This window comes from Phaseolus vulgaris, chromosome 8, assembly GCF_051622355.1.
Source record: "Phaseolus vulgaris cultivar YP4 chromosome 8, ASM5162235v1, whole genome shotgun sequence".
In the NCBI taxonomy this organism is placed as follows: domain Eukaryota; kingdom Viridiplantae; phylum Streptophyta; class Magnoliopsida; order Fabales; family Fabaceae; genus Phaseolus; species Phaseolus vulgaris.
The window spans coordinates 58335662-58351927 of record NC_143505.1 but is presented as its reverse complement, the minus strand read 5'-3'; the positions used below and the strand labels follow the sequence as shown (position 1 = coordinate 58351927).

Genomic DNA, 16266 nt, shown 5'->3' with positions numbered 1-16266 from the left:
GTCCTTATTGTCGCACCATAGATCATTCTCAAAATACTTAATTAGTTTAAAAACGTTAATATATTCCACATGTTTAAGTTGTTTTAGAATCAACCCATATCCGATGTTAATATGTAAGCGGATATGACTTTAATAAATTATTTATCTTTTGTAGCATTTCAGTTTTATCATGTGTAAATATTTTATATAGTGTGAATTATTACGTATTTAAAAGTTGAAATACAGATTTTAACTATTTTTATTGTTCAAATTGTCTTATAGAAATTATTTACTTTATAGGTTTTAGATTAGTACTAAAATGATAGTTTGTTTTTAAGAGAAAAGATACTTTTTAAGTTGTTATGACAAAAATTAAAGTGATATGTACTTTTTATATCTATTCTTATAATAATTATTTTTTTTCGTTGGTTATGTTGGGTAAAACTAATGTGAAATAAGATTTTTTTATGATGATATCAACCTAAATAAATGTTTTCTTTTTAATTTTATTGATTATTTAGACTAATATAAAATATTTTTTATATCATGTGATTAATTAATGTAAAATAAATATTCTTTTCTTCCTTCTATATTTTTTTTTCAGTTTTAATGGAAGAAAAACAAAGGTTTAACAAGAAAACGCAATTTCCTAAGAAAAATGACATGTGATTTTTAAAATTTTAATAGTTAATATATATATATATATATATATATTTTGTCCATCAGGGTTTATAAAGAATAAAATTAACGATAGTAACTTTACAAAGAGATTATTCTACGGGAATAAAAAGTCTTTCTAATGTTCAAGCAAATGGAAAAAATGTTTTAGTAACAAACATAATTATCTCGTTTTTTTTTTAAAAAAAAGAGTAAAAACACATGCAATATGATTGAAATATTCACCTAAACTATTTTGAGCTGCACGTTTGCATTGAATTTATATCTTTCTGAAGTAAATGTGATAATGAATATCATAATTTTAAAAATTCTCATTAAATAAACTTTTCATTGAGTTGTTTGATTTCGTACGTTATAATAATAACTTAAAGGCCAAAGAATGGTGACTCAATCTACGAAAAACTTAGAAACCAAAAAAGAAATTAATAAAGAAACTTACATTAATTCAGCAATCTCAAATGGAGAGGCAATGCACCTACTTTTTTTTTTATATTTAAAATATCTGACAATTTTATCAATAACTAATTTCAGTAAGAAAAATAGATATTCTATTAGGAATAACCGAATAACCTGCCAGATGAAAAACGTATTTCCACGTAGTGAACTACTAAACACTGAATATTTATTTATAAAATTACCCAATAATATAAAGAAATACTAATGTTCATATATACATACTCCTACAAGAAATAAAAAGAAGAAAAGAATAAATTGAAGGAAATATTATATGATTATGAGAATATAATGGAGGAAAGTATTAAAAAAAAGTAGATGGATAAAATAATTATGTAGGGATGAAAGTTTGATGTTAATTTGAAGATGTTTGATATGATGGGACCGGGATGATGAATGGTTGGTGATGGAATAGAGGAATGAGCATTGTTTGCACGGTACAGCTCTGTACCAAATATTAAGTATGATAATACACGCCATTCCATATTCTCTACCATACATTCTTGTCAATCTGACATCTCATAAATGTCATCATGTGGGACTCAAATATCTTCACTCATTTTCCAATCATCAATCCAACAAAACCTTCTATTTTCTTCATTCTCATTTTTCTAACCATTCTCTTTTCCTTTTCTTTCTCATTTTTTTAACATTTTGTTTGAAAGAGGATGTGAGTGAAAAGGAAAAAATAAATAGAAGAAAAATATTTGAAAGTTATATTATTTTGATATAGAAAAAATAACTTAAATTAAGTGAATTAGACTGAAAATATTGTAGATGATATGATTCATGTAATTTTATTGTAAACAATCTTATTAAAAAAATGTAAATACACTTACTTAAATTATATTTAGCTCCCGCGATAAGTATATATTATCATCTCCTCACTAATTAATTTCATTATTATGTTACTTTTGCTAACTCACATATAGATGAAAGAATTTCTCAACAATACCTCTAATAATAAGAAGTAGAAATTGAAATATTATTAATAAAATGTCAAACTTCTTGTATACATCTTCAATATATAGTGTAATCATTATATGATTTCTTAAAAAAAAAACATTTATATTAAACATATATCCAACCATTAATTATCACATAATTCTTGAAAATATCATTAATATACTAATCCTAATATCTTAGGTTAATATGATATGTTTATATGTCAAGTTAGATCTAATCCTCTTTTATCTTTTCTTCATTTACTGTCTTAATCTATATGATCAAAGTATAAATAAGGTCAAAATATCTCTTATACTCAATGAATTAATATGCTTAACACCTCGCCACAAAAATTACTCATCACACAGATCAATGTTACCTCGAGTATCAATATATCAATCACTCACTAAAGTATGTATGCATATAGATATAGCTCAACTCATAAATATATACATAAAGGCATACACACATTAAGAGCTCTTTCACCTTTATTATGCTGATCATATACATATAATAATGTATACATACATTAATCATACATCACCATCACATATATAATTAATTACACAATTCACATATTAAAATTTATCATCACTTAACTGACTTCATTTTCCATAATTGAAAAAACTACCACCACTTAAGTAATCTCATGATGTTTGGGTGAAATACCACACGAGAGCAAAATTAATTTGTCTCTTTTCATTTAAGAACCAAACTCTATCCATGAGCATTCATTGCTTAAGTGTAAACACAACGCTTCAATGATACATGTTTGATTTTTTTCAACAAGCTCCAGAGTTTCACTCATGACTAGTACTTGAGTGACCAAAGTCATTTCTTAAGCTCCTTGACGTATCTGCATAATTTCCCAAAAACTCTGAAACCCTCACACAACTAATTATCAACATACCACGAATAAAATCAATGAAAAGATAAAAAAAAAAAATACAAATATTATCCAAATCTTCAAAAATTATGACATTCCACACCAAAGACTTACTGACACCATACATACTCCAAATTATAGTAAAACTTATACATATATAAAACATTTAACAATTCAACTATCAAACATTTCTCACATCTAAATAATTAATCATTAAATATATAAATATATTACATCCTTTACCTGGATGTGACATAACTATGAGCAGCTTGACAGCTAAAAAATCAAATAATGATTCAAGTAATCCATCAAATTTTAATCCATATAGCAACAAACTACTCCTTTACTAATCACTATTGAAAAGAAGCAAAGAACATAATCTTTGTTAGAGATTGGATCACTTACCAAAACTTTTTTTGTCTAGTTTACTAAGCTCCTTATCTTGCTTGCACCTCAAGATTACTTAAAACAACCATCGCCTATAACGTAGTTAACCCTAAAATGTTTTCTTCAATCTTGTTTTATTTTTCTTGCTCTGTTATTGTTGGTAATCCAACAATTGGTAACGTCTGTTAGGACAAAAAAAGAAAGTCAAAGTCAAGAAGATAAAGAAATGACCATCAAGTTTGAAGTCGAGAAATATTTGAGAGGTAACAATTTGAGTTGTGGCAAATCAAGATGGTGGAAAAAGGTTATGGTAAAGGAACAAAATCTAGAATGGAAAATAAAAAAAGCATCAGACAAAGGTATATGCGACAGTTGCCTAAAAAACCATAGTCTATGCATTAATTTTGTTTTCAAAATTGTTATTGTATTTTTGTAGACGATGTTCCTACACTACAAGAAAATCATGAAATAAAAACCAATTTTCAGAGACCAAAATAATTAGTTGCAATAGAAACTAATTTTTTTTTATTTCTAAATTAGTTTCTATTATTGTTAAATAGTTTCTAAATTGGTATCTAATTAGCAACCAAGGTTTTTGTTACCAAATTTAGAAACTAAATAATTGGTAGTTAAAACCTTGGTTGCTAATTAGATACCAATTTAGAAACTATTTAACAATGATATAAACTAATTTAGAAACTAATTTTATTTTTAGTTTCTAAAATGGTCTCTAATCTAGTTACTATTGTAACTAATTATTTTGGTATCTAAAAATCGATTTCTATTTGATGATTTTCTTGTAGGACTGCTTAAACCACTAAGTATACCCGTCGGAAAATCCTCTTTTTACACTAATAAATAATAATTATATATTTCTTTAAATTTAACGTGAGTGGAATATTGTAAATCCTAAAGAAAAAAATTTATAAATTAGATAAAAAATACATGTGCTGATAAAAAAAAATACATGTCTATTTTCTATTTACAGAGTTTTTATTATTTATTATTTAAAATTATTTTTAAATAAAATAAGATCAAGTATTACACACTAACCAACATAACTGAGACTAATAAATAACTTAAATTTATATTTTTATTACATTCACCATGCCCCTTAACTACACTATAATAGAATGTTTCTCTCTGACTTAGCACACAAAATTATGAGAAAAATATATATTAAATTTTTTTAAAACATATTTGAGTCAAATAAAGGAAATAACCATGTAATAAAAAAATATTTGAAAAAGCACACCATATAAAAGAAAATTGAAACTTAAAAAAAAGTGGAGGGATAAAATTCCTCAAAAACACTAGTACCTGTGTCTTTCTAAGTGCTTTAAGCTTTAAGAACAGTTAGATAAATTCAACAATAATAATTAAAATTAAATTTGATATCACACTACAATTAAAATTTGGATTAGTGTAATTTCATAATTAGATATAAAATTACTCGTCCTTGTATAAAAGATTTTAATCACATACTTTATTCAAGATTTTTAATATATCAAGATTTTTAGTATATCAAATGGTTTAGAGTTCAGTTTTTCAAAGGTGATGACTAAGTTTCAAAATAAACTTTAGCAGACTTTATTATATATTTGAAGTACTACTATATAATTGTGTGAATATCTTCCACGTGGATCTCATAGCTGTTAAAAAAGACAGCGAAAAGATATTTTAATTTAACATTTGAGTATCACATTCAATGTGTCGGCTATTACATTATCTTTACTGATTGATTTGAAAATGCTTTCACGAGCAAAGTTGTACTGTTATTGGATAATTGACCCAAAAACAAAAACTAGTTGCAGAGTTGTGCAATAATATTTCTGAGCATTAGATGAAATTGTGATGGAGAAGTACAAAATCAAATGGCTCATTCTTAACCTTTATCTAAGTTGTGTCTAATATGAGTGTGAAACACACACAGGAGAGCAGAGCATGTGTTATGGATGTTATGACAGTCTTCTGACCAATGCATTAAGATACATTTTTCTTTTCCTGCTACATTTAAAAGCTGCTTTGACAATTTTTAACCACATAGTTTTTTGACAAAACTACATCTACTTTTTTAAGTCTTTCATAATGCATGTACGGATGAAAAGTATCATATCACCTTCTCATACATTTTCACCCCCACTCTTTTGAAATTTCAAACATTGACCTTTTTAAGTTCAGAATTTCAATTTTCACTAAAGGTGCTAAATTGTGAACTGTGATTATGACATTATACTTGATCATGAACAAAGTTATTATTACAAACTCTTGTTTTATTTACTTACCATTGACTTTAATATTTGATGTATGTGATAGAGTGAGCTAATTCAGAAAATATTCAATTAATTGTTTCAATAGTATAGATGTTAATAGCTTGTGTATATAATAGATGCTAATATTATACCAATAAGATTGTGTTAAGAAAAATCAAATAGGTGCATTGTTTATCAATGTTCAACATTTTATAACTCTACAGATTAGTCTTCTTATTAATTTTTTATTATAAAAATGTGTATATTTTCTTTTTCACTTTTCCTCCCTCATCTTACATCAAATGAGACTAAAATGTCTATTAAATCATTTAAGTTTTATTTCATTTTAAATTATTGATTAATTTATAAAATTAAATATTATTTTATTATCAACGATAAAAAAAAATAAACAAACCAAAGCCGAATAGTATAGATATTCTAATCCTTTTACATAATATTGCCTACTCATTATATATTTGTGTGCGATATAGTTCTCTTTTAAAAACAAAGAGAGAAAAAAAAAAAAACAAACTATTAAATCAATAAAAAAAATAAACAAAGTATATCCTAATACTGTCTTTGAGGTCTCACAACTACAACATACATATATAATAATATAATAGGAATATTAAAATAATATATTTGTTTTTATAATATTTGGACTTCAAGTTTCAAAAACATAGAATCACACATAATCACGTACAAAGACACATATAACATATAAAGTCTATATTTTATGAGTATTGAATAACACCCTCTTAACTCACAACACAATCCTTTTAATCCAAACATAATGATTTAATTGTAACTTAACCTTTATCATGTGATAAATAATTGATGTATCCTTAAATATACAATTTTATTTGAGTTTGTTTGTGTTCCGTGAGTGACCAACTCCAAATAAGAGAATAAACACCTATTTTCTCTCTTTCAAGCATTATATTATCGTTTGAGTAACATACTAAAAAAAATAAATCTAAAAACTACTAAGAGTTTTAATTCTTCATATGAGTGAAGACTGTTTCGACATTTTTTTAAACTTGTATATTAATTTTTTTTAATTCTTTAAAATCATATATTTAATACAAATCTTGACATAAGATAAATTAAAATAAATAAATAAATAAAAAGTAAACAACATGTGCTAAAAATTAAAGAATATTGTATATGTTTTTTTTTTCAATATATATATATATATATATATTTTATATTCTAGGATCTAGCAATGAAGATGAAAGTAAATGGGTGTACATGGACCTGCACATTGAACATTTATACAATCTAAAATAATAAATTATTTATTTAAAATTTTTTTTAAGACTCTAGACATTTAAATTTACATATTTTTCTAAAACTAAAATTTTCAGTGCCTTCTAAAATAAGTTTATATATTTTCTTTAAACTTAAATGAAAACTACTTTGAAATGAAATTAAATGAGTAATGCACTCTCAAGCAGTCAAACAAAAGAACTGTTCCTCTAAATTAAATAATAAATTATTTTAGCTATGCTAAGCTAAAACATGATTAAATTGATGTAAATAAAACAAGAAGAAAGTAAATTGATTTAGAAAATATGTTTATAACATAACCTTGATTCAAGGTCTTACATAATGATACGATCATGCTCTGTAGAATGACTTCTTATTTAATATTTGCTATTATTCGATGAACAATACGAATGAAATATTTAACTACTTCTCTGTGCATGTTGGGTAAAGACCATTTATCACCAACGCGTCAAAAGAGAAGATGACAGAAATTGTAAGAGAATGGTTGGAAGGTTGGCTGGAAAGAGAACAAGGTCATGAATTACAGGGAAGAAAAAACACTGTTTAAAATTAATAAAAAGTTAATGATATTTTATTATTATTGTAGTTAAATAGAAAAAAAATAGTGTATGTGAGAGCTAAAGAAATTAATGAACTTCACTGTACCCAATTTAAGCATTAAATGGATTCCGCAAACAGTGCCTCTGAATTAGTGTTTTCCATTGGTAACATTGGAGTTGGTGGCACTGGGCACTGTAACTATAAATCTTCATTAATTAACTGCTTGATTAAAAAAGCTGAGACTCCAAGACCAAGCTTAGAGCATTGTTTGTCACCTACGGTGTCAGCATTTAAAGATAGGGTTACTTCCCAATACATGTTTTTTTTATTATCATAAAATCACTATATTATCTTCGATTTAGCCTAGGGTTTTGGAAACCCTAACTCATCTTCAACTCTGGTCAATGCTAATGGATTTTCAATCATTCCAATATAGAAAATTGGCATAGTGTCAAACCCAGATTCAATTTTTCAATTTTTTAATTCTCCAAACTGACTTTCTAAACAAAGAGGGTATTTACTGAATAATCTTGGAGTAATGGTTTAATAATTAAAATTCTTATTCAGAAATATAAGATTCAATATTTATCAACAAAATTGTAACAAAGAGCTTGTCATTTATTTCTATTTATTTGTAATAACAATATTTAACAAAGCTTTGTGTTTTAAAATATTAAATATGTACACTCTATTTTTTTCAATATGGAGAGAGTTATTTAAAAAGTATAATTACACAACACAAACACAACTCTTTAGTTATTTATTAGTTTTTGTAGAGTTATCTTTTAGAATGGTTGTAAATAGGTTGTTTATGCATGTGCATGTAGGTGTGAAGTAAAAGTGAAAACTATAGGAGGAACAGTAAAAGTTTTAGTTTAGCAGAAGTGTGGAAGATAAAATTTGTAAAACAATAATTTGAAGTAATTGGTTAATCAGCCAAAAGTAATGAATGCTTAATTGATTATCATGTGTGAGCTGGTTAGCAAAATCCAAATTAAAAATCCGGAACCATTATTTCTAATAATTTCCCAACTAATGAATGAAGAAAATCTTGAAATGCACACATCCTTAAATTTTAATAAAGTATTCGCAGAAACAGAAGAAAAGAGGGAGAGAGAAAGTTTATGGTGGAATTAAATTTAGGGTAAAAGTCTTTGTATGGTTTTCAAAAACAGGAATAAAGGCTAATGAAGAAAGGAAGAAAAAACAGGGTGGGTTTTTTGTCACTCTTTGATAAGTCAATCAGCTGTGTTTTGTGAGTGTGTGGTTGTTTTTATTTTAGTGCAGAGAAGATTACAAAATCCCAATCCAAAGGTGTGTGAGAAATAAAAAAATGTAGGAAAGAAAAGTATTGTCCTATTATGGCTAAGCATGCCTATTTAAGCAAGAAAAATGAGACAGCAGTGGTTAATTTACTGAAAAGAATAATAATAACAATTATGAATAATATAATAATAATGAAGAAAGAGATTATGGAAGAGCGAAGGGAGTGGGGGAAAAGGAATCAGAGATGAGAGTGTCTTTCTCTGTCTAAGAGTTTTTATCCCGTCCACTCCGCGGAACCCAAATCCAAACTCACCCTATTTTTTGGTACATTTTTTTGACTAAAGAGAGAGAGAGAAAGAGAAAAAACAGAAACATCTTGTGCTCTATCTTCTTCCTTCACCTTCTTCTACTGTCATTTTCCCATATATACTCTCGAGGAAAACAAAACCCAAATCCACCTGTTTTCCTTTCCATGCTTCTCTGGATTTCTTTTTTTCCAATTTTATTCATTCAATTACCTTTTCAAATTCCATTCCTCTCTTCACCACCATCTTTGTTTTTCAGTTCTACTTCTTCTCTCCCTTTTTCTCTTTTTCACCACTTCTTCCTAGTAAGCTTTCCAGATTCTTTTCTTGGGAAAGACTGAAAATTCAAAACTCAAAAGAGAACAAAGGGATTGTATATTACACACACAGCTTATCCTCCTCACCAGTGTCAAAATCTGATGCCATTTTAATAAAGGAAAAGGAAAGGTATATTTGATATATATATATATATATATATATATATATATATATATATATTGTGAGCATCAAGCTATCCCATAAAGAAGATGACCTTGGAGGGGATTTTCATTGAGCCTACCTCAACAACTGCTCCTGATCTTTCTCTTCACATAAGCCCTCCAAGCATCTCATCTTCCTTGATTTCCAATTATGAACCCCAAGCTAGTTTCCCTTCAAGGACTGTGTCTCAAGCCCACACTGAACTCTCTCTTGGAAGGAATTTCACTTCACCAAGACCAACACCAAGACCAACTCCAACACCTCACAGCCCTTATTATCCAGGGCAAGCCCATTTCCATCATCTTCTCCACAGCAGCAGCGCCAGTACTAGTAGTAATACTGCAACAAGTGTTGCTGCAAGTACCAACACTCCCTTGAACCACATAAACTATGGAGTTTCATTGCTTGATGTGTCATCATCGGACGGCTTGAGGCCAATCAAGGGGATTCCGGTGTATCACAACCGCTCATTCCCCTTTGTGGCCATGGACCATGCTAGAGACAACAAGGATCCCCATAACAAGATGTGCTTATATCATCACGTGCCTTCTTACCCGGCTCTCTCTTCTTCATCTTCCTCTCTGTGCTCCACAACCGCTTCTTCTTCTTCACCTTCACCTTACTTTGTGGATCCCATGTCCTTCTTGAACAACGGTTCCACCTTGGCGTGTAGGGCAGCCACTGCCACAAGGTTTAATGGCTTTTCTGGCGATGCTTTCAAATCTCATCCATTGCACCAATATGGGGTAGGCTCTTCAGAAGCCTCTTCAGGGTTCATGAGATCAAGGTTTTTGTCTAAGCTTCCCAACAAGAGGAGCATGAGAGCACCCAGAATGAGGTGGACAAGCACCCTCCATGCTCGATTTGTCCATGCGGTCGAACTTCTTGGAGGCCATGAAAGTAAACAATATTTCTTTAGTTTTCTTCCCTTTTAATTTTTCACAATTTCTCTTAACCCCTCTTAATAATATCCTGTGATTATTCATGCCGTTGATTTCATCAAAGTAAAGATTTGTTGTTGATTGTCCTCTCATTTTCTAAAGTTGACTATATTGTAATTTTCTACTTGTCTTGTTCTTTATTTTTATTCATGAATTGAGAGTGTGTACTAGTTGTTGTTTTTTTTGTATTAAATTATAGGCTTTTATTCATCTAATGTGTTTGGTATGGTGGAATCAGGAGCTACTCCAAAATCAGTTCTTGAGCTCATGGATGTGAAGGATCTAACATTAGCTCATGTCAAAAGCCACTTGCAGGTATGGTTTTGAATTTCTCTCTTTCTCTTCTCTCTCTATGTTCATGTGGGGCGGTGTTTGTTGTCTATCCTACTGGCACGGTAACCGATGAAGAAAGCAGTGAATGTGGGAGTGGATGAATGAATTTAAAGTCTGTAGTCAGCTGAGTAGGGAGCCTTTAACGTCTGAGAAGACCAGACAGAAAACAGTTTCTGCTTTGAAAGAGAGAGAACAGACAAAGATCATCATTTTCCAATAATACACTCTCTCATTACAACCTCATCAAACATCAACCTCGTGATTAATGAGGTAACCCACCCAGACAATCCCAGAAGCCAACATAGAAAGAAAGAAAGAGAGAGAGTGAAAAAGGGATCTAATTAATGGGAAACGATTTTCTATTCTTTAATAAATTCTGCAATAAAAAATTTGGATTTTTATATACATATATATACATCTCGCGCAGTCACGCACACTAATTAATGGATTTTCTTCCAACCATGGAAAAGCCTTTTATATAATGCCTTGTTTTTGTTTATGACTTCTTCCCAGATGTATCGAACTGTTAAGACCACTGACAAACCTGCAGCATCTTCAGGTAATTCGTATTGCTTAATCTTCAACCATTTTTTTCTTTTTTTAGCAGCCTTATATCTTTTTCTTAAGCATGCACCAACTAATTTTTTTTTGTCATATCATTATAGGGAAATAATGTCACACCTTGTTCTTTATAGACCCTACAGTTTTTTTACTATTACCTTTAATTTTACCGCAAACTATTCCTTTCTTGTTTCTCCTCTCGTACTTTTACACAAACCACACACCCTTTAGTAAAAAAGGCTTTTCACAGAGATATCAGATGTTGAAAGGCTCCACATTAGTCCAAAATAAATTATACATAACTTAGATGCATGCATGCATATATCTAGAAATGTATGCTATATATATATATATGTGTGAAATTTTAAAAGCTTCGGCTTTTGCAGGCCATTCAGATGGGTCTGGAGAGGATGACTTGTCTCCTATTGGCAGCACCGCCGATCGGAGCAGTCTCCGACAATTTCCCAACCACAGAGGGCGGCCGGAATGGGTGGCGCAACAAGACATGGACTACTCTTCCACCACCACTCTTTGGAGTAATTCTTCAAGGTACGGTTCTTACCAATTTTCTCTTTTATAATTTTTGAGACCATAAGTTATTTATGTTTTACATATATTTATATCTTTGTGTAGTGTGCAGCCTGCTTCAACGTACATGTTTATGATTGTGCTTTTTTATTTGCTTTTGCCTTTGCATGGTATCTGATGGATATGAATGCGTTCCAAACCCACGTCCACGGGATTCTTTTTTTATGAAGAATAAAAAGGGTTCTTGTGTCAGCTTTTGCTTTGCTTGTGTTTGCTTGTTTTTCTTTCTTTTATATATCTTTTGTACCTCACCGAATTTTTTTCTATAGAGATGAGTATTGAAGACATGATGGGTATATAATAAAGGAAAACTTTCAAAACATAATCAAACGTTAATTACGATAAAAGCAAGGCACAACACCTATAGCTGCATGCACTTTTTCTTTTCTCCTTTGGAAGAATTCGATCTTTATATTAGTTATTATACGTTCTTATTAACAAGTCCTGCTGCTACCCACCATTAATGTTGCTCATTTAACCATAGCTAAAGTGTTATATATATATATATGTATATGTATGTATGGAGTCTTATTATCCACCAACACAAATAATAAATTTCTTCTCATCGAGTATGGGTGCCTTTAACTTCAGATATTCTCATTAACAATGTATATATTGAAACATATTCTACTTCAGGTGTTTTACCTTAAAATGGTGTACAATGTTTTATTTTTACTTTCGTTGGACAATGTTACAGGAGAGGCTCCACCATTGGGCTTAGGTAAGGGTGGGTTTTGGGAGAGGAGGGAGAAAAAAACTAGAAATAGTTTTGTTTATAATAGAGGCTGTTGACAGTTGAAACCTCTTGTATACATACATGTATTAAGCAAAACTCTTGTATAAAAAATATTTTTCTTAAAGAAGTAAAAGTGAATGCTCAAGATACCTGCATACACATTACACCTGAAGGCGATAAGTAGACTCTCTTGCATGATAACAAAGCTTTGAAAAAAAGAAGATCCAAAAATTCATTCACCTGAGATATTATGTAGGTGGAGTATAAATATGTGGAAAGAAGTATGTGAATTTTGACCTTTTCAAGTATCACTGTTTAACATGAATAGGAAGTGGAACATATGACATGTACCTTTGTGCCGTGCCTGTTTTAACATAACTGCTCAAAATAAGTAAGAAAAACCATCTTCACAGTTCAAGAGCTGTAGCTTATATTAGTGCCTAGATATCTCTAAATTTGTCCTGACTTTGGTCTAACAGTGCCTATTTTCACATAGATTTCTTGCATATTTGAGTCAACATAAAAGCAAGAATTCCTTTTAAGGTAAATAAATTAGTACTCAAAAATGCCATCTCACTGTGCAACCTAACCTAGCTTTCACACAGAGCCTGTACTTTTCAAAAGCTGGAAAACCTGAAAGCGTTGCCTCTATTATTGAAATATCGTGGAAGCTACTGTCACTGAGTAATGTCAAGTCATGAATAATATTTATTTAGAATAATATATACTGGCTTAGAACCACCACAAATAAAAAACTATGTATAGAAAATCAGTAGCAGATAGAACATATCAGCAACAAAATGCAGCATCTGCTGGCCTTATAATTAAGCTCATCTCTTCACACCTGACATTATAAATTCAAAATACTTATTGTAGTTGCCTCTTTGTTAAAACTAAACATCTAATTAGTTGAAGCGATTTTGTTCCAATGTAAGTTTTAATTTCTATAGTGAGAACATATAATCGTTGAAACAAAATTTGCTCCATTTGAATATCGTTTTAATTTGAATACAATCGTGGAAAAAGAACAGTAGAAAATGCTTAAGCATTGCAGATTCTTTGGGATAAATGGTGTTACACAGTAACTTAGCATTGATAGATAAGGGGAAATGAAGATGTGAAAACTGCTAAAATGTGAAGATCGAAGATATATGTAAAGAATAAGATGTCTATGCTCTTGATATGTAATCTTCTCATATATTTATTTCCACCATTTTCTTGCACATTAGCATGATTTAATATGCTAAGTGGTACATATATATTTTGCATGTTATTCTTGGTGACATTCTGAATTTTCATTGAACTGATAACAGTTGTGGAGAGTCGCGACAAAAAACAACTTCTAACGACATAGATGGTCTCAGATCCCCTATCCTCCTGTCACAAACAATATCAGGAGTGCATCAAATTCAGGTAATCAGAGAGGCATAGCATTTGTTTGCAAAATCGTTGTTTTATTTTTCTGTTGCATATTCACAACTGTGAATGTTTCCCTCTACAATGTCTAAATGTATGATATTCACACAATAGTAACAAATGACATTACAGGAGTGTGATTCAACACAACAGAAGAACAACATGGCAGGTTCTAATATGGAGTGCAAGAACCCAAGCTTGGAATTCACATTAGGAAGACCACATTGGGATGGCAAAGAGCAAGCGTAGCTAAACTTGATTTGTTCCCTTCTTTTGTTTTTGTTTTGCAATTTTATTTATAAACCATGGTGACAACTTCATCATCTTTTATGAAATGTAGAGGTGATTATTTAGATAAATATAAATTGGTGTCTAGGAGATGAAGTAAAGACCCTTTCTAGTTCTGCTTCGGGAAGTGTTCTGAGTTCATGACAGTTTTGTTCATATTCTATATTTTGTTTTTGTTTATCGGAGAGAATGAAGTACCAACGGGAAATTATGATGTAGCAACAAGGCTTTATGAGCGAAGATGATGCATATTGTACAAGAGGAAGGAGGGAAAAGGATTGAAAGTTGAAACTTGGGGAAGGAATAAAAGAGTTTAATTATATATGTGTTGTTGTTGAACTAGAATGTTTTCATTTCTCTCCTTTTCTCTATACTTCATTTTTTCAAGTTTATCTCTTTCAATTGCGTAAAGATAATATAATCTGCATGAAATTTACTTAAAAAAATATAGGGCTAGCCTTTGTATATTTCCTTAACATAATGAAGTATATATACAAATAATACAAAGCAAGAACGATCCTAAGCTTATTTTATGTATATGCTTTTCTTGTTTATCAAACAGATTTTAAATTAGTATACCAATAAATATTTTAACTAATTAATACTTTATATTCTATATTACTTTCTATTATTTTTTAAGATTAATCTATAATTTAAAATATTAGTAATTAAAATTTTGGTAATTAATTTATATACTATTTTATAAATTTTTATTAAGAATAAAAATATAAAAATCACTTTAGATAACACTAATTCTTTAGTCTATAAAATTAATATATAATTTAATCAATATATTTAGTGACTAATTATTTTAATCTCTAAATTTATTTTTTATTTAATTATTTTTTTGTAGTGACTTTTTATATTATTATATGTTTATTTTTAATTGCATTTCAGTTTTTCTTTTCTTTTCATTAGTTAGGTAATAAATATGAAATAGTTGTTAACCTTTTTAATAAAAAAAATCTAGTCACTTGATAATTTACTAAATCCTCATTCCAACCATATATTTTATTATAAAATTTAAACTCGAAATTTTAATTAAGAATCTAAGTTCAATATCACTTGAAACAACAAACATTTGTCCTTTTCTTTTCTCTTTTTACACTTGAGTTTTGTCGTTAATTAATAAAGTAAATAAATAATATTAATATTTAATTAAAACATATATTAATAAATATTTTGGTTTTACTTAACTAATAACTATCAATGTTAAAAGTAGGCCATAACCTATACTCTTTATGTATAAAAAAAGTATGAAGAAACTTTGACTGTTTTAAAAGTACAATTAAACAGTTAATTTTTGTTTATAGCATGATTTTAAATATCATGTGATAAAATGTCATGATAAAATTCGTCCAAAATAGTTTAATGGTAAAGCATATAGATTGAAATATTTATGGTATGTTATAATTATTAATAGTATTATAATTTGCTTTAATATAAAATTTATATATACAGAATCATTTTCTCATTATAAGTACTTTTATTATTATTTTTTATCATTTTTAATAATGCAATCTCAATTAAATTTAAAAACATAAAATATATATTTAATTTTATCATGCAATATACAACAATGGGCTGGAGCTGGGGCAAGCCTAACTGGAAGGGACGATGGCAATGGCCCAAGATCCAGGTTGAGTCTAAAATAATAAAAATAATTTAAAGAAGAAAAATCCATCAATTAATTTTTTTATCATTTATTTTGTTATCATTATTACGCTACCTTATTTTTAAAATAAGAAAAAAATAATATTAAGATGATATATAGTATTGGCATTTATTTTAAAAAGTGTATTTTTCTACTGTCTTCTATACTTTATTAGGATTAAAAAATTAAAATACGGATGAATGAAATAAAAATAATAAAAAAATGTGTTATTTGAATAAATTTATAGTTAAAATGTTAATAGCTAATTAATTATTAATTTATAAATTT

General features: G+C 28.8%; 1 protein-coding gene across 2 annotated transcripts; it reads left to right on the top strand.

The window, feature by feature from the left end:
- Positions 1–8898: 8898 nt before the first annotated feature.
- Positions 8899–14663, top strand: LOC137824478 (transcription repressor KAN1). 2 transcript variants are annotated; one of them, XR_016514569.1, is made up of 6 exons: positions 8899–10361; positions 10641–11005; positions 11249–11294; positions 11683–11845; positions 13934–14033; positions 14169–14663. XR_016514569.1 is itself a non-coding variant. In XM_068630130.2 (6 exons), exons 1-6 carry the CDS (start codon positions 9509–9511, stop codon positions 14283–14285), a joined length of 1356 nt encoding a protein of 451 aa, XP_068486231.1. In that variant the 5' UTR covers positions 8899–9508; the 3' UTR covers positions 14286–14663. The 2 variants fall into 2 exon arrangements, 1 of the variants encoding a protein (XP_068486231.1); XM_068630130.2 differs by having other exon boundaries at positions 10641–10717.
- Positions 14664–16266: the final 1603 nt, after the last annotated feature.

What these genes read in the sequence shown, in the direction of transcription:
- LOC137824478 (XM_068630130.2), top strand. Translation starts at nt 9,509, where the DNA reads ATGACCTTGGAGGGGATTTTCATTGAGCCTACCTCAACAACTGCTCCT. An exon ending in CAAACCTGCAGCATCTTCAG is followed by an intron (nt 11,295 to 11,682) that starts GTAATTCGTATT and finishes CGGCTTTTGCAG; the next exon opens with GCCATTCAGATGGGTCTGGA. An exon ending in CAGGAGTGCATCAAATTCAG is followed by an intron (nt 14,034 to 14,168) that starts GTAATCAGAGAG and finishes ATGACATTACAG; the next exon opens with GAGTGTGATTCAACACAACA.